Genomic DNA, 23,500 nt, shown 5'->3' with positions numbered 1-23,500 from the left:
CTCCTGCCTCCAGGCAGACAGACAGACACACTAGAGGAACTTTGATACTGTGGAGTCAGACAGAGAGACAAAGAGTTAGACCCCTTCATAAACCATCTCTGTAAATGAAAACGAATTAGAATGATGGTTCATGTCAATTCATGGTTGTTGAGTTTGTGCCCCTTCATTTGAAATACAGTCGTGGTCAAAAGTTTTGAGAATGACACAAATATTAATTTTCACAAAGTCTGCTGCCACAGTTTTTATGATGGCAATTTGCATAAACTCCAGAATGTTATGAAGACTGATCAGATGAATTGCAATTCATTGCAAAGTCCCTCTTTGCCATGAAAATGAACTTAATCCCCAAAAAAACATTTCCACTGCATTTCAGCCCTGCCACAAAAGGACCAGCTGACATCATGTCAGTGATTCTCTCGTTAACACAGGTGAGAGTGTTGACATCCTCGTCCAAGGCTGGAGATCACTCTGTCATGCTGATTGAGTTAGAATAACAGACTGGAAGCTTTAAAAGGAGGGTGGTGCTTGAAATCATTGTTCTTCCTCTGTTAACCATGGTTACCTGCAAGGAAACACGTGCCATCATCATTGCTTTGCACAAAAAGGGCTTCACAGGCAAGGATATTGCTGCTAGTAAGATAAATCAACCATTTATCAGATCATCAAGAACTTCAAGGAGAGAGGTTCAATTGTTGTAAAGAAGGCTTCAGGGCCCCCAAGAAAGTCCAGCAAGCGCCAGGACCGTCTCCTAAAGTTGATTCAGCTGCGGTATCAGGGCACCACCAGTGCAGAGCTTGCTCAGGAATGGCAGCAGGCAGGTGTGAGTGCATCTGCATGCACAGTGAGGCGAATACTTTTGGAGGATGGCCTGGTGTCAAGAAGGGCAGCGAGGAAGCCACTTCTCTCCAGGAAAAACATCAGGGACAGACTGATATTCTGCAAAAAGTACAGGGATTGTACTGCTGAGGACTGGGGTAAAGTCATTTTCTCTGATGAATCCCCTTTCCGATTGTTTGGGGCATCCGGAAAAAAGCTTGTCCGGAGAAGACAAGGTGAGCGCTACCATCAGTCCTGTGTCATGCCAACAGTAAAGCATCCTGAGACCATTCATGTGTGGGGTTGCTTTTCATCCAAGGGAGTGGGCTCACTCACAATTTTGCCTAAGAACACAGCCATGAATAAAGAATGGTACCAACACATCCTCCGAGAGCAACTTCTCCCAACCATCCAAGAACAGTTTGGTGATGATCAATGCCTTTTCCAGCATGATGGAGCACCTTGCCATAAGGCAAAAGTGATAACTAAGTGGCTCGGGGAACAAAACATCGAAATATTGGGTCCATGGCCAGGAAACTCCCCAGATCTTAATCCCATTGAGAACTTGTGGTCAATCCTCAAGAGGCGGGTGGACAAACAAAACCCCACAAATTCTGACAAACTCCAAGCATTGATTATGCAAGAATGGGCTGCCATCAGTCAGGATGTGGCCCAGAAGTTAATTGACAGCATGCCAGGGCGGATTGCAGAGGTCTTGAAAAAGAAGGGTCAACACTGCAAATATTGACTCTTTGCATAAACTTAATGTAACTGTCAATAAAAGCCTTTGACACTTATGGAATGCTTGTAATTATACTTCAGTATACCATAGTAACATCTGACAAAAATATCTAAAAACACTGAAGCAGCAAACTTTGTGAAGACCAATACTTGTGTCTTTCTCAAAACTTTTGACCACGACTGTACACGCAACACCATGCAGCAGTGTTTGTGAAATGTGTACAGAGAGAGAGAGAAAAAAAGAGAGAAATAGAGAGGTGTGGTTTAAAGGTGTACAGTGGGGGAAAAAAGTATTTAGTCAGCCACCAATTGTGCAAGTTTTCCCACTTAAAAAGATGAGAGAGGCCTGTAATTTTCATCATAGGTACACGTCAACTATGACAGACAAATTGAGAAAAATAAATCCTGAAAATCACATTGTAGGATTTTTAATGAATTTATTTGCAAATTATGGTGGAAAATAAGTATTTGGTCACCTACAAACAAGCATGATTTCTGGCTCTCACAGACCTGTAACTTCTTCTTTAAGAGGCTCCTCTGTCCTCCACTCGTTACCTGTATTAATGGCACCTGTTTGAACTTGTTATCAGTATAAAAGACACCTGTCCACAACCTCAAACAGTCACACTCCAAACTCCACTATGGCCAAGACCAAAGAGCTGTCAAAGGACACCAGAAACAAAATTGTAGACCTGCACCAGGCTGGGAAGACTGAATCTGCAATAGGTAAGCAGCTTGGTTTGAAGAAATCAACTGTGGGAGCAATTATTAGGAAATGGAAGACATACAAGACCACTGATAATCTCCCTCGATCTGGGGCTCCACGCAAGATCTCACCCTGTGGGGTCAAAATGATCACAAGAACGGTGAGCAAAAATCCCAGAACCACACGGGGGGACCTAGTGAATGACCTGCAGAGAGCTGGGACCAAAGTAACAAAGCCTACCATCAGTAACACACTACGCCGCTAGGGACTCAAATCCTGCAGTGCCAGACGTGTCCCCCTGCTTAAGCCAGTACATGTCCAGGCCCGTCTGAAGTTTGCTAGAGTGCATTTGGATGATCCAGAAGAGGATTGGGAGAATGGCATATGGTCAGATGAAACCAAAATATAACTTTTTGGTAAAAACTCAACTCGTCGTGTTTGGAGGACAAAGAATGCTGAGTTGCATCCAAAGAACACCATACCTACTGTGAAGCATGGGGGTGGAAACATCATGCTTTGGGGCTGTTTTTCTGCAAAGGGACCAGGACGACTGATCCGTGTAAAGGAAAGAATGAATGGGGCCATGTATCGTGAGATTTTGAGTGAAAACCTCCTTCCATCAGCAAGGGCATTGAAGATGAAACGTGGCTGGGTCTTTCAGCATGACAATGATCCCAAACACACTGCCCGGGCCACGAAGGAGTGGCTTCGTAAGAAGCATTTCAAGGTCCTGGAGTGGCCTAGCCAGTCTCCAGATCTCAACCCCATAGAAAATCTTTGGAGGGAGTTGAAAGTCCGTGTTGCCCAGCGACAGCCCCAAAACATCACTGCTCTAGAGGAGATCTGCATGGAGGAATGGGCCAAAATACCAGCAACAGTGTGTGAAAACCTTGTGAAGACTTACAGAAAACGTTTGACCTGTGTCATTGCCAACAAAGGGTATATAACAAAGTATTGAGAAACTTTTGTTATTGACCAAATACTTATTTTCCACCATAATTTGCAAATAAATTCATTAAAAATCCTACAATGTGATTTTCTGGAGAGAAAAAAATCTCATTTTGTCTGTCATAGTGACGTGTACCTATGATGAAAATTACAGGCCTCTCTCATCTTTTTAAGTGGGAGAGCTTGCACAATTGGTGGCTGACTAAATACTTTTTTGCCCCACTGTACATTGAGATCTAATCTTGTTGTGCTGTGAGTTAGTTATTTTATAACGAGAGAGTGTTCTCCTGCTGCAGCTTATTATATTGACCTCGTTGTGTGTTTTCCTGTCTGTGGTTGTGTGTGTGTTTGTAGGGTGAGACACTTCTGGTTGCTACAGGTTTTATTTTGACCTCATTGTGTGAGTGGGTGTTTCTGTGTGTGTGTGTGTGTGTGTGTGCATGGTTATTTGTGTGTGTGTGGCTCTGCTATTTAGTGCCTGAGTCAAGCTGTGCAAGCTCTTTAATCCCACGGCCCAGTGCACATAGGCTTGATTAGTGGCAGCAGTTATCTGTGCAGAAGACAGCACACTCTTCTTTAGCATTTGGTCAGATCTGGGGCGCAGGGGGGTTTCGTCATGAGAAAGGTGAGTGAGGAAGGGAAAAGAGAGAAGGGAGAACAGAGGGAGGGAGGAGGGAGGGAGGGAGGGAGGGAGGGAGGGGGGGGAGGGGAGGGGAGGGGGGAGGGGAGGGGAGGGGAGAGAATAGAGAGTCTGATTATTATTCTGTAGGAGTGCCCCTGCCAGTAGAGCAAATGGATTACTGCACTTTACCTGTATCAGCCTCCACAGCTAAGGATGACAAGGTAGGGGAGCATGATGCGTGTCTGTTCGCCACGCAATCAGAGAAGACTTGTGTTAGCTAGTGTAGAGCATTGCTTAGTATAGCATTCACTACAGACTGCTACTGAATTAATCATCCTGTTGGTCTTTCTACTATAGGCCTATTTACCACCACATAGCCTAGTCTGCTGTTTCCCCTCCCTCATCCCCTTCTATTAATACAAAGTAATAGGGCTCATGGTGGGTGGGTTGCAGTGTTTGGTGTTCACTTCCTCTCTCTCTGTCTATCCTAATGGCCGGGAAACGGCCGTGAAATGACGACAGTCCTGCTACTTACACATCCCTAATGACTTCCTGATCTCAAAGGCTCAGGATCACAAGCAAACAAACAAACCTTCATATTTTTCATTGTGCTTTCCTGCAAATGCAATGCTTCAATGGTTGCTTACTCATTGCTAGTTACTGGGCCGTGGGTGTGGGTGTGCATGTGTTTGTCGGTGTGTGAGCCAATTAAGACACTGCAGCCATTGGAGGGGGCAGGGGTTGGGGGGGGGGGGGGGGGTGGACATGTTCTTATGGTGTTATGGCCTACAGCCCTGCCCCCTGGCCCATGTAATCCAGATCTAGTTAGATGAAGGACTCAGCAAGAGGACGAGGACATTTCAAGGTGATCCTGCTTAACATGGAGGACTGACAGTTACTGGCATTATTCAGGACCAGAGTTGGGATCAATCCCATTTCAATTCAGGAGATCCTGTGAAATTCTCAATTCAACAGCTGAATTGTGCTATTTATTTTCAATGAGGATTTTTCACAGTCTTGAACTGCAATTTCCCATTCACTTCCCAAATTGAAATGGAATTGAGCCCTAACCCTGGTCAGGACAGTATGGAGGGATGTGAAGCTACTAGCTAACAGAAGCACTGTAGTATAATAGCACTAAAGTGTCTGTGGTTCAGCTCAAGTTGGAGCACAAGGAGTACTGGGTCAAGCTTGGAGCTCCAGGGGAGGTTGTAGTCCTAATCGTGTTGAGGTGTCATGGGATGTTTATTGGCATATGCTGGCTTCCAACAGGATTGGTGCTGTTGCTGTGCTGCCTGCCTGAGGTTTTCTCCCAAAAGGTTACGCTTAATCATTTTATCCTTTAGTGGGTTAAGTGCACTTAATTGATTAAAGAGATTCATTTAATTGTGTGACTTTGAATGAGATGGTATTCTTAGTGATGTCAAGAAAAATAACAGGGAGAAGAGCAGAAAGAGAGAAAAAAACAGGGCCTATTCTGATAGGCTAAAGAAAATGTCTAAAGAAAATGTCCTGATACAGTGCATTGTACCCAAATCGTTCCCCGCCCAAGCCATTCTCAGAGCTCACTGTGGGCAGAACCATTAGAATGATTTAAAAACTCCTGGTGAAGTAGGTCAATAGAGGCATTATGAATGGTAAAATGATTGGCGAGCAGGCAGAGATGTCCCCTCTTTTTCTGTCACTTAGTCCTCTGTCACAAGCTGGCCATCTTATTCACAAAGCATCCCAGAATTACTCATCCTATATCAGCAGACTACTCCTTTAACCAAATAAAGATCCATCCTGCTGACTCACACACAGAGAGAGAGAGAGAGAGAGAGAGAGAGAGAGAGAGAGAGAGAGAGAGAGAGAGAGAGAGAGAGAGAGAGAGAGAGAGAGAGAGAGAGAGAGAGAGAGAGAGAGAGAGAGAGAGAGAGAGAGAGAGAGAGCGAGAGAGAGAGAGGGGAAGCTGTTTAGGATAGAAGCCAATAATATTATGGAAATCGTTCATTAAAGGACAGGGTTTTTTAACATGGTTTAGTAGCCAATGTTCTGGGCAGCAGCAGCCTGACACAGGGAGGGACAGATGATTTCAATGGGAAAGTGGCCTATTTCCCTCAGCCATCATCATGATCGCTGGTTCAAATACCTTCAAAGGGCTTCTAGATGACTAGATGTGTCCTTTGGCTTCATGGCCCTGGACTAATCAGCTGTTATGGCTTCCAGTTCCTCCAACCTCATGCTGAGGCTGCTTCACATGAAAAATGTCTTGTTCCTTTGGGGGGCAATAAAAAAAGAGTATGTATGTTGAATAGACAACGTTAGCATAAGATTCACTTGGAGGCCCAATAGGAATGAATAGGTCTAGATTGATAGCGGCCACGGCTCATTAAGATAAAGGAATGTATGTGTGTGTGTTTTAATCAACACACTAATTCTCCAGCTCTCTCTCTCTCAGGAAATAGCCCTTGGGTGGGTCTTCTACCGCCGCACAAATATTTACTATGGACACAAACATTTTGATAGCTTTGCTGTTCTGTTGTAGACCCAGGGCCCGGAGCGGCCACTCCATTTCAGGTCTGGCTCCCATGCAGGCCAGGGCACAGGGGGGAAAAGTGATATCATCCAGGGTCATCTGGGTTCGGGTGTGTCTTCTCCTTTCCTCTCCCCTCCTCTCTTCATCCCGCCAGTATGCTAGGCTCTGAATTGCTTAGATGACTCATCAATGTGCATTAATTATTTTCTGTTCTCCCCCTGAGAACTCTTTGTACTGATGAGTACAGAAGTTAAACCCCCCTCTCCTCTCCTCCCGTGAAGGCCTGACACAGGCCTGTAACTGGGGAACTCTGTTCTGTTCACGTTGGTTTGTCAGAGCCAGTGATGTTAGTGTTAGGTCACCACGCAATGTTCATGTTCACTTGTCAGACTGACTGGGGAGTATGGCTGTTCCAGCAGGATGGTGTGTGTAGAGTGTGTAGAAGGTACAGCTTTGTCTTATTTTAATATCCTTTTTCTTGTGTGTGTGAGAGAGAGCGAGCGAGCATGGGGGAGTCTGTGCACTATGCAAGAGTTGTTTGGTCAATGCATCCTTAGAATTGGGTCAGAGTGCCCTAGTTCGTGTGTGTTTGTGCATGTGCTTGTGCGTTTTCAATGTAACTTGGTCCTGATTGACTTATCTCTAACCTATTCTTTGTTGTGATCTCACACTGTTCAGTAGCCTGTTATGCTCTTGTTTACCTCTGCCAAGGTGAGACAGAGCTTTAAATTTGACTTTCCTACTGCGTGTAAGTTCACTTGTATTCCCGGTTTGAACGATTGCATTTGGTCAGGTTGGTAGCTTGTTTTTTGTCTTATTTAATCATGTCAGGCCGGGCCATATTGAATTTACAAATGGCGGTCACGCTGCATGTGTAAGTGAGGTACCCTGTTGAGTATGTGCAGCAGGCTGGCCTGCAGATTGCATGATATAATAGTGTTTAGGCACCGCCTCTCCTTTCAAATTCCTTTAACCTTGACTCCACTTTAATGCAGGGAGAACACATCTGCAAGGCTGGTGTCAGACATTAGTGATACACACCGTTCGGGCTGCATTGTCACTTTTTATTAACGCTCAGAGCTTTGCATGGACACCAGCTGTTGCGTCAAGTGGAAAGCCTGGGCGGTGTGAATGACCTTGACTTTAACTGCCTGCTCCTGTGGCTCTTCCCCATTTTAATTATTTTGTTTTGACTCATACATTTAAAATGAGTTAAATGGATTACCATTCCTGACAATGAAGGTCATTTAGGAAACGTTCACTTTGAGGAAGGGGGGGGGGGTGTTAGGGGATGTTGGGATCAATCTGACGCCCTACGTGAGTGAGGGTGATCGAAGGTCAGACTTGGATATCTAATCCCTGCATTGGGTTGTATTCACACCAATTTTCTGTTAATTCCACAGAGGAAATGGCTGATAGGTCACTAACCTTCCTGTTCCTAGTGCCTCTGGAGAGGAGGAGAGTAGAGAGGGAGGAGGGAGGAGAGAGGAGAGGGAGCAGAGGAAGGAAGGAGGACAGGAGAGGAGAAGAGGAGAGCGGCGGGAGAGAAAGGAGGAGAGGAAAGAAGAAAGGAGAGGATGAGAGTAACCGGTCGGTCAGGGAATGATGAAGCTGGCCTCCCTTTTGACCCTGGCAACTGTAGTAAAAATCACTTTAAAATATGTTTGTGTGTCATTGCGTGACATTGTCAAAGATAATGGATAATCAATCACCGTGGTAACTGGAGTCGGTGGAAAGCGGCTCATTGGCCCTTTGGTGTCTCACCATGGAGATGGGGGAGGGGTCAGGCTTTTGGGGGCCAGGAATGAGATGACATGTTAACAGATGTGTAAGATAATTTTCAATATGTACACCAGGCGAGATAATGTAATAGTAATACACACTGCTGTATCGCCTGCTGCTCCTGAAAGCAGAGAGGGGTCTGGGCTTTAGGGGCTAGGCTTAGAGGACAGGCTCCATTTATTAAGGTCATTTATTTGTTCACAGTGCAACATGCACACTCATTTACAGTACACTAGGGCTGGGTGATATGGCCAGAGGATTTTAGGCTTGACTCTGACCTTGACTTTAACCCATCAAAATATTATAATCAACTGGAAATGAAGAAGTAATACAGGGTTATAAGGCCCATCAAGTGGAAAGTATAAAAAATGTAAATCTAAAATAATAGGACGACAAAACTGACAGTGAAGCGGTTCTATTTGTAGAACATTGCATAGTAATCAAAATCCTATTTTGTAGACTCTTACTCTGGCACTTGACCAATGGTTCCCATTTGCATAGTTATTTGCTCAATTCCAGCATTCAATTCCAGCATTTTAATCAATTTCTTAATTTCCTGCGCTAATGTATCATTTACACACTGTGTCACGTTTCTTTTGTCTTAGTGTGCCTCTATTTCGTCAAAAAAACGTTTCCTTAACAGAATAATAATTGTCCTCTTTAACTGTGCATTTTTGGCTTCAGTTGCAGTTCTTACTAACACCACTAGGGGTAGTCGGGTGATTTCGGGGGTCTCTATTTGGCAAGGTTGCCCTACCAAAGTTGTTGACTTGTGCTAGCAAGTTACCCAAGGAGCCAGGGCTCCGGTATAGAAGCACGGTTTCGACTGCTCCTACAGTTTTGCTTCGTTACTGCAGTTTAACTGACGCCCTGCCCAGAAAGACAATTTCCATAGACGGCCACATACAGAAGTCAAATTAGACAATTCCTAATAAGACACTTTAGTCATCACCTTTGGGCACAAAACATCTATTGAATTATTCAAATAATTGTTGATGATGCCGATTTTTTTTTCAGCACTTACAGCCGAAGATATTAACATTTTATATTCATCCAGTGTCTGCCATGTTTTTGAGTGCTAGTGTGCATGTGAAGTTGGGCCCTGTAAACCGGATGCAACCCGGAAATAGACGTCCATGAATCAGCATATGCGAACGTGAGTAAATTACGTTGAAAACAATGGTTGAACATCTTGGACACAGTCTCTAGTTCTTATTATACCTCAGTGAAGTTAGCTAGCAGTTCTCAGCTGTTAGCAGTATCTTACTGGCGATAAAAACTGATGATTGCCATAATTTTTTCGAGTCATTACTGAATTATTTAATGTAACAAATCAAACATTAAAATACCGTTAAATCCAAACCGGTCTGTGAATGAATACCGGTATATAGTTTTTTACAGTTTACCGTCCAGCCCTACAGCACATGCTTTCTCCTGCTGCTGCCCCTGAAATTCCAGGGCTTTTTGACCTCAGCGCTGTCATGGCTGCTGTCAAGGGCCCTGTCCTTCATAAAGTCCGAGCTAACCCTGCCTATCCACAGACAGGACAGGGCCACTACCTATACTTAGATTTTCATTTTTTATACTTTCCACTTTATGGGCCTTATAACCCTGTATTACATCTTAATTTCCAATTGATTATAATATTTTGATGGGTTAAAGCCAAGGTCAGAGTCAAGCCTAAAATACAGTGTCACCAGCCGAGACTAGGTTCTGTTTTGAGTAAATTCCAGTTCATTTTCAGGTACTTCCACATTTGTGGACATTTGAACCCAATGTTATGACACACACAGGTCTCTAGCTAAGTGACTAAACTATCTTGACGGTAAACATTTGTTTACATGTTTACTGACCCTTCCAAACACTGCGTTCCTTTTTAAATTGAGTTAAGCCCTTGGGTCGGCCAGCACGGCGGGAAAATAGCCCTAATCCTGCCATCTAAGATTAGCAGGACAGCAGACGTCAGATGGTCCGTCGCTGCAGTCCAGGCCGAGGTGACCAGGTTGGCTTTTGTTGTTCTCAGATTTGGGTCATCTTAAATCTGGCCTTGAACTGTATTCAACGCTGATGGGCCAACCTTAATTAAGTAATTTCTTATCTTGGCCAGACGTGGTCCTTCTAAACCTTGAGGGTGGGCTGGCTTATCAAGAAGGCTTTGACTCAGACATCTTGAAATGGCACACTTCTTATTCCTTTTCCTTTTCTTGTTCCATCCCAGTATTTCATCGCAGGCTCTCAGATGGGCTATCTGATCAACTGTAATCCCACAACTAATCCTTGCTAATTTTCAAGGTGCCATTAAAGGTGCCACTTTGGTGGCCTTTACAGTCGTCCCAACCTGTGGATCTGTGGGGCCATCCCAGGAGATGGATTTCACTCAGATTATAGACAGCCTACTGTGTTGTGGTTGTCAGCCCTGGCTGCTTCATTCCACATATTATTATATAGGTTACACTGACTGCATCATCACTGACCTCCAGTCATTATAATGGGCTATACTGTCCTGGGTCACGGTTAGTCTGCATCATCACTGACCTCCATAATTAAGGGCTATGGCTAAATCCTATCTGTCCTTTCGTTGTGACCCTACACTGTCCTGTTCCACATATTTTAGGTTAGACTGCATCATCACTGACCTCCAGTCATCATAATGAAAAGCTGTCTTGTCGCGTTGACCCTGTAGGCCCACTCACGCCAAAGGTGGAACAGGCAGGGCGCTTCAGGGAGAGACGTTGGGCGTCAATCAGGCAGCTGAGGTGAGGTGGCGTTGGAAACTCTCTGTATTAATTAACCTTTATGAGCTGCGGCCCTGACTATGGGACGTGTTCCGTAACCACAGAGACCAGCCTGACAGGGTTCATACCGCTGGTCTCTCAGGGCCACTGTCATGGCAACCGGCAACGGCGGTCAGTCGCCTGAGTGTCAGTGTCTTGCCCTCCTGACGGTTGCACAGCCACAGTGTGACAGGTGCACCGGATCCACACAGACACACACACACACACACACACACACACACACACACACACACAGAGACACACAGAGACACACATACACACATTTGGCAGCTCAACCTAGCCATATCCTGTCTCATCTCTGTGGAGGCCAATGTCAGTACTGAGGGAACCTGTGCTGCCGTTGTACATAATAACCGGGCTCATGTCAAGTCAATGCAGTTCTGATTTTTAGAATACCTTCAGGGCTTTTTTTACAATGTCACTGACACTGAGAACAGAAGTGTGGGTCCATATATTTTCCAGACAGGGATCAACTGAGGCAGGAGAGGGATCTAGCTGGGCAGGTGGTGATAATGCCAGAGCTCTCCATAGGCACCAGGGCAGCCAGGACTGTACCCAGGTGGGAGAGCATTCAGTCATTATACCCTCTGTGGCACTGGTGTGTGGGTGTGGGTGTGTGTCTGCGTGCGTGTATGTGTGTGTGTGTGTTGTGTGTGTGTGTGTGTGTGTGTGTGGGGGCACTGAGTACACAGCTGCTGTGTGAGATCGGAGACGGGTAGTGTGAGATGCTCAAGTGCAGGAGGAGTGGTAGTAGGGAGGGAGGGGGTATAATCCACTGAAATGACAAGCTGCATAAGAAATGATGCACAACTCTTACAGGCCCTTCACTCTTGAACGACAGCGCAGACACATTGCAACGAGATGCTTACGGCTTGAAGACCTGAATGTTTTCGAGGTGGTGGGCTTGAATTTTCCATTTGAATATAATCAGACCCTAATCTACATTTGTCGTCGTCGGTTCGGTTGAAAGAAAAAAATATGTGTGCAGTCAAACTGAAATGTTGCTAAGTAACAGGAATGGTAAACAAGGTGTTGAAATGAATGTGATGTAGTGTTACCGTGCTGCAAATCCCTGCTTCTCACGCTGTTTCTCCTCTCTCTTTCTCTCTCTCTCTCCCTCTCTCCCTCTCTCTATCTCTCTCTCTTGTTCTCTCTCTCTCTCTCTCTCTCTCTTTCTCTTTCTCTCTCTGCTCCCATAGGTCCCCCGTCTGAGATCAGGAGAGCGGAAAGGCGCCACATAGAGAACCGCCCCCGGGCCTGCCGACAGACACACATCACAAACATCCACAGCCACGGAATGCGTCAACATCACTGTGGTGGTGAAATCCCGCTGCCTCCTCACTCCTCGCCGCTCACTGAATAAGCCTATACCGGGCATTCTGGGAGCATCCGGTGTTCACAGGCACACAGGAATGCCAGCGAGGGCCGGGTGAGAGCCCCCAAATGGCTCCCGTCATGGCCACATTTTCTGTGTATTAGTAGCTTTTTCCACTGTGGAGAAGGGATGACTTTACATTGAGCCCGTGGATTCCAGTATCTGTAAAGACTAGAACCTGCCCATGTGCATACTTACCTCTTATCAATATCTGAAAGTACAGTACCTGATAACCTAGTGGACCTTGTTATTCCCAGTAGCAGTGCTGAACCATACGAGGGGGATCCTAGTATTGAACATGACTCATGGGGAGGAGCCTGGCCCTGAGACACACACGGATTCAGCTGTTCTAACTTATCTGGAAGGTTTACTGATGCATCCCGTTGCGTCTGGGCCTGGGGCCACGGCAACCCGGAGATCAGAGGCTGCCCACGGGCACGGCAACCAGGTGGAGCAGGTCAACAAGACGGCCCGGCCCTTCCAGCTGCCCAGCCACGGCCCCGCCATTGTCGCTGTTCAGAAGGCCGGGAACGGCCCTGCCCTGCACCATGGGGCCTCCCAGAACCTGAAGAAGGCCCGGCTGCTCCGCTCAGGGTCCTGGAATGAGCCTGGGGCCCAGAGGCTGAGCTCCCCCCCTGTGGAGATGCCCAGCCAGGGGGGAGGAGGAGGCCTGCAAAACGGGGCCCTGGAGGGCTCTCCTCACGCTGGGGAGAGCACCCTGCTGGCCTCCCTGCTCCAGTCCTTCAGCTCCAGACTGCAGAATGTGGCCATGTCACAGCAGTCCACCAAACCCCCCAGCGAGCGCTCCCCGCCCACTGAGCCCCCTCCTGCTGCAGACAAGGAGCGGCTCCCCTGCTACGGCATGGCCTCCAGCCGCCTCAAGGGCCTGATGAGGAAGAGCAAGCTGCAGAACCACAGTACTACGCCTTATAGCCGGCGAGGCCACGGCCACAGCCAGGACAGGCCCTCTGAGTCCCCCTGCTTGGTACAGAGCAGCACCCCTCCCTCTGCCCCCACCACTGCTGCTGCTGCCACTGACGCTCAGTCCTGTGCAGAACGGCTCAAGGCTGTGGCCAACCTGGTGAAGATCCGCTCCAGCCCCGCCCCCTCGCCCAAGCCCAGTGTGGCCTGCAGTCAGTTGGCCCTACTGCTGTCCAGTGAGGCCCACCTGCAGCAGTACAGTAGGGAGCATGCACTCAAGATCCAGCACTCGGGCCACACGGCCAGCGAGAGGCTGGCCGCCATGGCAACGCAGCAGACCCAGGACAAGAGGCCGCCCAGTGCGGGAGAGGCTCCGCCCACCAGCACCACCACAGTTGCCCCAGACGCACTAAGCTCCTTAACCGCCCAAAACAGGACAGCGACAACAACACTCCCCCGACTGGCACTAAACTCCAGCTCAAGGCAGCGGAGCCCCTCCTCTCTGCTGCCAGCCCACAGCTCGCCCCGCCCCACCCCTCCTCCTCTGCCCCTCACCCCCCACACCCAGACCCAACCCCAAACCCCCACTAGGGAGAAACGTGGCTTTGACTCGCGCCCCGCCAGGCCCCCCCAGACCTGTAGCAGCCTGCTCCTGCTGCTCCTCAACAACCACAACAACCAGAAGCAGCTGACTAAGAATGGGCACCTGGAGGGCGACTGTGGGGTCCTGCCCCCTAGCCGCGGCTCCTCAGTCACCTCCGACAGCGAGTGCTCCGTCCAGGAGAAGAGCCTGGCCAAAAGAGAGGAGAGCTGCAGCGACGCAGAGAGCTCCTACTCCAGCTGTTCTCCTATTGACCTCTCTATGAGGAGCAGGGCCAACACCAGAGCCCCAGAGACCAGGCCTAAAGCCACCTCCCCCTTCACCTCTGCTTCCTACTCTTCTACTGCTTTCTCCTCCAGCTCTTCTTCTGCTGTCTTCTCCTCTGCCCCTACTGTCTTCACTTCCTCCTCTACCGTTCTCTCCTCTTCCTCCACTGCTTTCTCTTCCTCCTCTACCATTCTCTCCTCTTCCTCCACTGCTTTCTCTTCCTCCTCTTCCTCCTCCTTAGACAAACTCACTGAGTCCCTGCTAAACAAGTGGAAGCCGGATACCTCCGGGCTGAAGGTTCCCCAGGTTAAGAAGGAGCTTGAAATGAGCCCAGACCTTAAGTCTCACCCCAGGGTCACTCTCATGCAGCTCCTTCTGGAGCGCAAGAATAACGACAAGGTAAACAAAATTGTGGTTAATCCCGATTTGCAGCATGACGCAACCCTGTCCAGTCTGTCACGGGGCCCACTTAAATCACTGGCCCCCTGGGAGGAAGTCAGGACACAGAGCCCTCTGGACAGATCAGGCACAGGCCTTCCATTGTACTCTCTCAGCCGAGACCCCAGCAGCACCCCATCCCCCTTCTCCTACCCCTCTCCTCATGTCCAGTCCAGCCCTCTGGATCTGTGTAAGTCTAAACCCTTCCCTGCTGAGAAAGCTGCAGATGAGCCGGCGTTCAGCGCCAGTAAACTGTTACAGAACCTGGCCCAGTGCGGCACTGCCTCACCCTCCCCACCCATGGCTCCCAGCAAAGTACCCAGCCGGGAGCTGGAGGTGGGTGGTGGCAGGCCTCTGGCTCTGCTGGAGAGGCTCAACGCCCCCATCCAGAGGAACAAAACAACTACCCCCCTCTCAGACAGGCCCTCGGGCAGCGGCACACCGTCGTTCGGTCGCCGGGGGAAGGTGTCGCCCACCTCGTCCCAAATCGAGAACCTTTTGGAGCGTCGCACAGTACTGCAGCTCCTGCTGGGAGCAGGCTCCTGCTCTGCCTCCTCCGTAGCCTCAGCCACCCACAGAGACAGAGACAGGTCCGGTGGGAGGTGCAGTGTGGAGACGGCGGTGGGGAGCTGCTATGAGAAGCCCCCTGGCACCTCTGTCATCTGTGACAGCTCCAGCGGGCCCTCGGCAGCAGACTTCAAGGTTAAAACTGAACCGGGGGAAGAGGGCCTGTTGTCCTCTGCAGTGTGTCAGGATGTGACGAGCAGAAAGAGACGGGGAGGAGGAGGACGAGGAGGGGGAGGAGGAGGAGGGTATGACGACAGGCACAGCCCCCTCTCTGAACCCCAGCAGGACCTAAAAACAGAGCCCCGGCCCACAGAGGTCATTGCTAAATATGGCCTCCTGAGCCAGCTCCTAAAACAGCAGAGCGCTACCTACTACACCAGCGCTACACAGCCACACACAGATCGCCGGCCCAGCCCTGTCCCTGTGAAGGAGGAGCAGAGAGACTACCACCACAAGGGGCCCAGCCCTAAAAAGAGACGGCTCTGCTCAGAGCTGGCTGAGAGCCTGAACAATGGCAGCCCTCAGAGGGCCATGGTGGACATTGGAAGCAGCCACAGCCACAGCAGCCTGGTCCAAAGCCTGGTCCATAGCCAGATACAGGAGGAGCCTGATTACCACAGGGGCTTTAGGAGCCCTAATGAGGAGGAGGCCCCAGCCAGGAGCCCCAGCAGTGAATCTCTCCTCCCTAGGGAGAGCCGGGGATTCAACGTGCTCAAACAGCTGCTCCTGTCTGACAATTGTCTGAAGGAGCTGTCCCAGCAGCCCCGGGGGGTCCACAGCCCCTCTGTGCTGCAGACCAACGGTAAAGCCAACGGGAGCATCCTCAACCTCAATCAGCCAGGCTACAATCACCATGACCTCCTCAACCTGCCTACCCTGCCCTGGCACCACCCCCATAGCTCCCTCAACTCAGGGCCCCCCAGCCACCTCAGACCCCTGCCCACCCCCCCGACAGGGGACATCAGTCAAAGCACCCCCTGGGGGCGACACACAGCTCCTCCACCCCGTCAGGACTCGCCTAAACGGGAGCCCACCACGGTGAAACAGGAGCCGGAGAGCCCGGTGCGGTGGGCAGGTCGAGACCAGGAGGAGGAGGAGGAGGAGGGCTGTGACTTGAGCCCAGACTCCCCCAGGCTCACCCGCTCCAACCCCATCCTGTACTACATGCTGCAAAAGGGCACCGCTCAGCTGAGGAGGGAGGGGAGGGACCAGGCGGAGGGAACCCAGGGGTCAGGGCCAGGGGGAGTAAGGGTAAAGGAGGAGCCGGGTAATGACGGCCATGATGCCTATGAACACAGACTGAGCTCCGCCACCACCACCCAGCACTCCTCCCTGTCCCCTCCCTACAATAACAACAAGCACAGCCACAAAAACTAATGACTTTCATTAACTAAAACATAAAAAATTGCCAAATTCATTTGTAGTTTGATGAGAAGAAATAACAACAAGGAATGCAAGAGTGAGGAAAATACCAGAGCAAATGAATTCAAGGCATTCTTTTCATTACTGTATCATAATTATCGATGGCTCGGTTTACGGAATGGGCGGTACGATATAGCTCTACTTCAACAGAATGTCAAATTACTTGAACCAAAATTTTAACATGCCCACTGGTGATTTCCATACAGTATGTATTTCACATTCTTAAATTAATGAAAGAAAGCACCTTTCAAAGAAGTTGTCTGGTTTTACTCCAATGATTTGTGTCTGTATTGCACACATATCACTATTCTGTGTCCTCTTTGTTGCCACCTGTAAAACATTTATGAAGAACATTTCCAGCGACATTTATTATTGATGTTAGCGCTCAGTTTTGCTGAATATTTATTTATTTTCCCATCAGGAAGTTTTCAGATAGAGAGCATCAATTTTTGATCAAACCCTAAATATTTTTATACCAGGGCAAGCACAGCAGTGATTTAAAACATACACGATAGAGACATGTTTAAAGGAAGAGCTTGAGAACAATGTTCATAATAAAATTTACTAAAGGTACCTACAATTCCATTCTGTTTGAAGGCACTGTATTGGTTGCTACTGCACCGTCTCCTCAAGACTGATTTAATTCTATGATCATCAGTGAGTCGGCTATGTCAACTGACAGACAGGGCTCATGTGGTCACAACGCATTGCATTTTGCTTTGATATGTAATGAACTTGTTGGGGCTACGTTTTGACAGTGCAGATGCGGGGTGACGTCTTAATAGATGGTAATACAACTGGTAATACAGCTATTACTGTATAGTAGTAGTAGAGGTTATTTAAAAAACCTTTGACGAGCCCACCTGTGGGAGAGTGAGTGTGTGGGTGGCAGTAGTAGTTGTATACCAGTGGAGGCTGCTGAGGGGAAGACGGTTCATAATAATGGCTGGAACGGCGCAAATAGAATGTCATCAAACACATGGAAACCATGGAAACCATATGTTTGATGTTGTTGATGCCTTTCCACCTATTCCTCTCCAGCCATTACCACGTGCCCGTCCTCCCCAATTAAGGTGCCACCAACCTCCTGTGGTGTATACAGGTCGGAGCAACGGTTAAAATACTGCAGCATCTGCATAACTGTTAATTCCAAATGAATTCAAAATGAATGGTTTTGAAATATAAATTCATATTCTGAAAAAAAGAAAAGAAAAAGCAGTCTAATTTGATATTGTACCCCTGAGTTTGCACTGTCAAAGTTGAGCTGTTGGTGTCCTTAAAAATAATATGTTTATGGCATGTAATGAAAAAATGTCAGTGTTGTTATCCATTGAGAATTTGACAGTTTGTAAAGCTTATCTTGTGTTTCTTGATTCTCGTGCTTTATAGACACCTTTTACTTTCTTGGCGGTTTCTTAGCTCATATTAAAATGTCAAAATAATTGCATGGAAATAAAGAAGAAACTGCAGCAACATTTTAAAGCAGCTGGATATGACGTGAACCTCTCACCCAATAATCATTGAGACATTTTCGGTGTCTTGAGGGCTTATCTGATCTCTAGCTCGTTATTTGGATTGTACTGTATTTGATCAGTTTCACAGTTTCAGTTTCACACACTGCTGTCATCCATTTAGTCTTACATGTGATCTTTTTTAATACATATACATATGAAGTACATATTCAGTACGTTTCTTCTATTATTAATAGATTTTCACAATGGTTAAATATATTTGTGTAAATAGTACTTTCATTATGAAAGATAACTATTTTGTATTGTTGAAGGAAAATATTATACCCTAGTTTTTAATGCCCGGAAAAATGTAAATATGAATTCTATGCGTAATAGTGTACATACATACAAATGACAGAGGATGCTATGCCCATTTTTTGGTTGGTTTGTTCTTTGCATGTGTCTCTATGTGGTAAATGATAATCTATCCTGCGCTGTGTTGTGTAATACTGTCTGACTCTCCTCACTGCTGCCTGTTGCATGCAGACGCATGGGAACTACCTGTGTATCCCTACTGGTGATGGGGCAAAATGTCAAGTCTTAAAATAGGTATTTTTATCACAGAGAGAGATGGGGTCATTTAGAACATGAGCAGTCCCTAAATAACCAGACTGTTGAGCAAGTGGAAAAAACGTGTGAAAATAAACGTGCATTGAATATTTTTGTGGATTTATTTTCTGTTACTGGTTGATGACAGAGCGGAGGTATGAAGTACAATCATAGACCTACTGCATTGTGCATCTGAAACATACATTTGTAGCAAAAAGAAAGTGTTTCATTTTTCCATGTGACATCCTGAAAAATTATTTCATTTTTTATGTTTTCCTTTTTTTGGTGTTCATTTGCACTGATATCTCCAAAATAAAGTACTAAAATGCTCCTGTTTCATTTACTATATTCACCTTCCCTAACTATAATAACTTATTATTGTACTACTGTATTTGATATGATTGATTTCATTGTTTATTCCTCACACATTGAATGTATCTTATTCATTTGTTTTAAATTGCTCTATATTCCCATACACATATCGTCAGTGTGAGTCAGTTGCTGTTCAGCTTCCTCATTCATGGTGCATTCTAAGCCCTGAGGACGTCATCTAGTTCCGCTATCTTTGATTCTGAGTTTTCTGTTGGTCACTTCTCTGCCAGATCTTAACAAAGGCAGGAAAGGCATTAAAAGGAAGGAGGACAGGAGTGGAGGTCAGTAGATGTGCCCTGGACTCATGCACCATGGTATACCCTTTGAAGCTGAATCCACATCACATCTCTCCCTCAGACTAAAATAGATGACATTATATTATCTGCATAAAACACCTGAAGTCCTGTTTTCAGACATCCTGATGATACCTTTCATGAAGCAGCAACTCTGCTCAGGGACAGAAAACAGCCAGTAGTTAGAGAGAGACTGGAAGAGAAAGAGGAGAGGGACTTTTTAAAGGTGAAAGGAAATTCAACCCAAACTTTCTGAATGTTGAAGTCCAGTGGGTGAACAGTCTGGTTTTTGTCCGTTTGCAGACAGTGCACTTTTGAAATCCTGCTCAGTTCCTCAGCAGCCCTAGCCTGACTAGCTTTCCCTTTATTTAATCCTCCCATGACTGGCTGCACTCTCTTTAAACTTTCAGTAACCTTTCCCCTGGGTGAACTTCTCCTTCCCAAGATCCTTATCAAGCCCTGAATGGCCTCAATTTCCTCCCACTGCCAAAACAGCAGCGAGCATAAAGGAGGCACAAGTTTAAACAGAGGTCAAGGTGTAAAACTTGAAAATCAGCTGTTTGTCTGTGCTTCTCCCTTTGATTCCCTGACCTCGACATGGGGCCAGAAGGATGCATGCAGCACAGCAGGTCACCAATGATTCAAAATGAGTCAAACAAGGCCTCTGAGAACTTGGCATTTCTCATAGGCTAGTCAGAGGCCTCAAAAACAAGTTCAGAAGTGTATTTTTGGTCAAAACTCGGTCAAGAGCATTGTTCACATGAAATTCTAAAGTTTGTCAAGGATCTGCACAGCTTCCCACTAACAAGAGGGTACTTCAACTGTACAAAAGTTCACAAAAGGTTTCAAACAAACACTATTTTATTGGGATGATGCAAATTAAAACTGTTGTTTTTATTTTCTGTCCTATTTTCATTTATCAAATTGTTTTGTTTACTCACATGGGGGCCATGCAGGGCCAACATTTGTCTTTAGTCTTTAGTGATTGTTCTGATGAAACCCCCCCACAGATGTTCAGTCAACCCGCTCATACTAGTGTTTAGGGTTGCAAAGGGAGAGTATATTACTGGAAACTTTCTAAATTTACCAGTAAACTACAATCATTTTTGTAACTTTCAAGGATTTTATGTTAATCGATCACAAGACGTCTAGTGGCCCCTTTGGGTACTTCAGATTATCACAGGTGTCTGTTATTATCTCTGGCCCTCTATGTGGCCTTATCACATGAAGTATATAAAATAATTAATTACAAATTGGAATGACAAAGCTGTAAAACATTACCCTAAACATAAACCATCAACTTAGTGAATACCACTTGTGTTTAATATGAGGGTTTCAGCATGAAACTGGTGGCAGTTGTAAAAAAAAAAAGTCAATAGTTGGAAGAGTTGCTGAGTTAATTTAAAATAATGCCATTGTTGATTAGATGGTTTTTTCATTAATTAGGCTATTTTCTCTTGAACCATTTGGTCTATCCACTAGAAACTCGTGGACAATATGGACACGGATATAAAATATGAATATATATGAAGTATAAATGACCAAAGTTACCATAGATTGCCATAGATCAGTGGTTCCCAAACTGTGGGTCGGGACCCACTTGTGGGTCACGGCAGTGGTCCAGGTGGGTCGCAGGATGACATCGATATCACGATATTACGCTTTCACATCGATATTACGCTTTCAGTGTAAATGTAAACGTCTAAAGTCAAATAGTAAGTAAGTAGAAAAGATAATGAACCTACAGTACCAGTCAAAAGTTTGGACACACCTACTCATTCAAGGGTTTAACTTTATTTTTACTATTTTCTACAGAATAATAGTGAAGACATCAAAGCTATGAAATAACACATATGGAATCATGTAGTAACCAAAAAAGTGTTAAACAAATCAAAATATATTTTAGATTTTAGATTCTTCAAAGTAGCCACCCTTTGCCTTGATGACAGCTATGCACACTCTTGGCATTCTCTCAACCAGCTTCACCTGGAATGCTTTTCCAACAGTCTTGAAGGAGTTCCCACATATGCTGAGCACTTCTTGGCTGCTTTTCCTTCACTCTGCGGTCCAACTCATCCCAAACCATCTCAATTGGGTTGAGGTCGGGTGATTGTGGAGGCCAGGTCATCTGATGCAGCACTCCATCACTCTCCTTGGTCAAATAGCCTTTACATAGCCTGGAGGTGTGTTGGGTCATTGTCCTGTTGAAAAACAAATGATAGTCCCACTAAGTGCAAACCAGATGGGATGACGTATCACTGCAGAATGCTGTGGTAGCCTTGCTGGTTAAGTGTGCCTTGAATTCTAAATACATCACTGACAGTGTCACCAGCAAAGCACCCCCACACCATCACACCTCCTCCTCCATGCTTCACGGTGGGAACCACACATGCGGAGATCATCCATTCACCTACTCTGCGTCTCACAAAGACACAGCGGTTGGAACCAAAAATCTCAAATTTGGACTCATCAGACCAAAGGACAGATTTCCACCCTCTAATGTCCATTGCTCGTGTTTCTTGGCCCAAGCAAGTCTCTTCTTCTTATTGGTGTCCTTTAGTAGTGGTTTCTTTGCAGCAATTCAACCATGAAGGCCTGATTCACTCTCTCCTCTGAACAGTTGATGTTGAGATGTGTCTGTTTTTTTAACTCTGTGAAGTATTTATTTGGGCTGCAATTTCTGAGGCTGATAACTCTAATGAACTTATCCTCTGCAGCAGAGGTAACTCTGGGTCTTCCTTTCCTGTGGCGGTCCTCATGAGAGCCAGTTTCATCATAGCGCTTGATGGTTTTTGCAACTGCACTTGAAGAAACTTTCTAAGTTCTTAAAATGGACTTGGTCTTTTACCAAATAGTGCTATCTTCTGTATACCACCCCTACCTTGTCACAACACAACTGATTGGCTCATACGCAAGAAGGAAAGAAATTCCACAAATTAACTTTTAACAAGGCACAACTGTTAATTGAAATGCATTCCAGGTGACTACCTCATGAAGCTGGTTGAGAGAATGACAAGATTGTGCAAAGCTGTCATCAAGGCAAAGGGTGGCTACTTTGAAGAATCTCAAATCTCAAATATATTTTGATTTGTTTAACACTTTTTTGGTTACTACATGATTCCATATGTGCTATTTCATAGTTTTGATGTCTTCACTATTATTCTACACTGTAGAAAATAGTAAAAATAAAGAAAAACCCTGGAATGAGTAGGTGTGTCCAAACTTTTGACTGGTACTGTATATATTTTTCAATAATTGCCTATAATCTTTGAGAATTTACAATCACAAAATAAAAGCTAGACAATCAGGCCCCCATTGATTTTGTTATAATGTTTGAGCATAAGAACACAGCATTAGCCATGCAAAAATGCATAGAATTATAGGACATTTGTTAAAAAACTTCTCTCAGCTCCATGGCAACATTTATAGAATTGCAGGAAATTGGCTTTAAAACTGCAAAATGTTATTTCAGCTTCATGGCAGGATGTGTGGAATTGCAGGAGATTAGCTTTGAAATTGCAACATTTTCTCTCCGCTGCTAAGATATATAAATTGTAATTATTTGGTCTGTGTATGTTTTTTACAGCCTTACACGGCCATACATTTTAAGCCTGAGCCCCACCCATGCCACAACGTTCAGGCCCTACCTGCCCAGGCCCGATTGCTTCTGCCAAATTGAAGGCCTTGCCCGAAACCTGAAATAATTTCCTCTGTTAGTAAATCCATTACCTGCTCTCTACTGTCACTCGCTCCCTGGGTGCAGCTCGCTCTGCATGTGCTCTGCTCATGGCAGCTCTGAGTCTGTGAATATCCATAGCTCTACTAGTGTTTGAACTTTGAGCACATGGTTTGACCTCCCATGTTACGTAAACACACACAGCAATTAACATTTTATAGGCCATGTGACATCATTTAGACCAGGGGTGTCATGAGCTCCTCCTCCTGATGAGAACTTTACAATTAGAAGTAAAATAGTTAAAAAAGAGTAAACATAACAAGAAGCCTTAATATAAAATCTTACAATTTGTATTTTTTATTTTTATAAACAATAAAAAACATACACATACAAACGACAACATCATAAAAACATCAACTACATCACACCTGCCCAGGCCACATGGCCTGAAACTGCACCATTTTGTTTCTCTCCGTAGGCCACACACTTTCAATTTTTGAATAATAAATCATTCGATTTTTCCACGGTGTTAATGATGGCAGATTGATTGGTTTCCATGTTTTTAGTATACATTTTTTCA

General features: G+C 46.0%; 1 protein-coding gene across 3 annotated transcripts in view; it reads left to right on the top strand.

Annotated features, from left to right (window-relative positions):
• The window catches only part of LOC311142995 (nuclear receptor-interacting protein 1-like), a 58,205-nt gene extending 39,296 nt beyond the window's left edge, over positions 1-18,909 (top strand). For 2 of the 3 annotated variants that reach the window (XM_084178781.1, XM_084178782.1), the window contains one exon: positions 12,128-18,909. In XM_084178781.1, coding sequence (XP_084034907.1) covers positions 12,602-16,474 — 3,873 coding nt within the window. In that variant the 5' untranslated portion in view covers positions 12,128-12,601 and the 3' untranslated portion in view covers positions 16,475-18,909. Of the gene's footprint in view, positions 1-10,848; positions 10,890-12,127 lie in introns of those variants that run through there. The other variant, XM_084178783.1, reaches the window with a different exon arrangement.
• The last annotated feature ends 4,591 nt before the right edge of the window (positions 18,910-23,500 follow it).

Source organism: Coregonus lavaretus (assembly GCF_964263955.1).
Source record: "Coregonus lavaretus genome assembly, chromosome: 15".
In the NCBI taxonomy this organism is placed as follows: domain Eukaryota; kingdom Metazoa; phylum Chordata; class Actinopteri; order Salmoniformes; family Salmonidae; genus Coregonus; species Coregonus lavaretus.
Note: the sequence above shows the minus strand (reverse complement) of the source record. Positions and strands in the feature narration are given on the sequence as shown.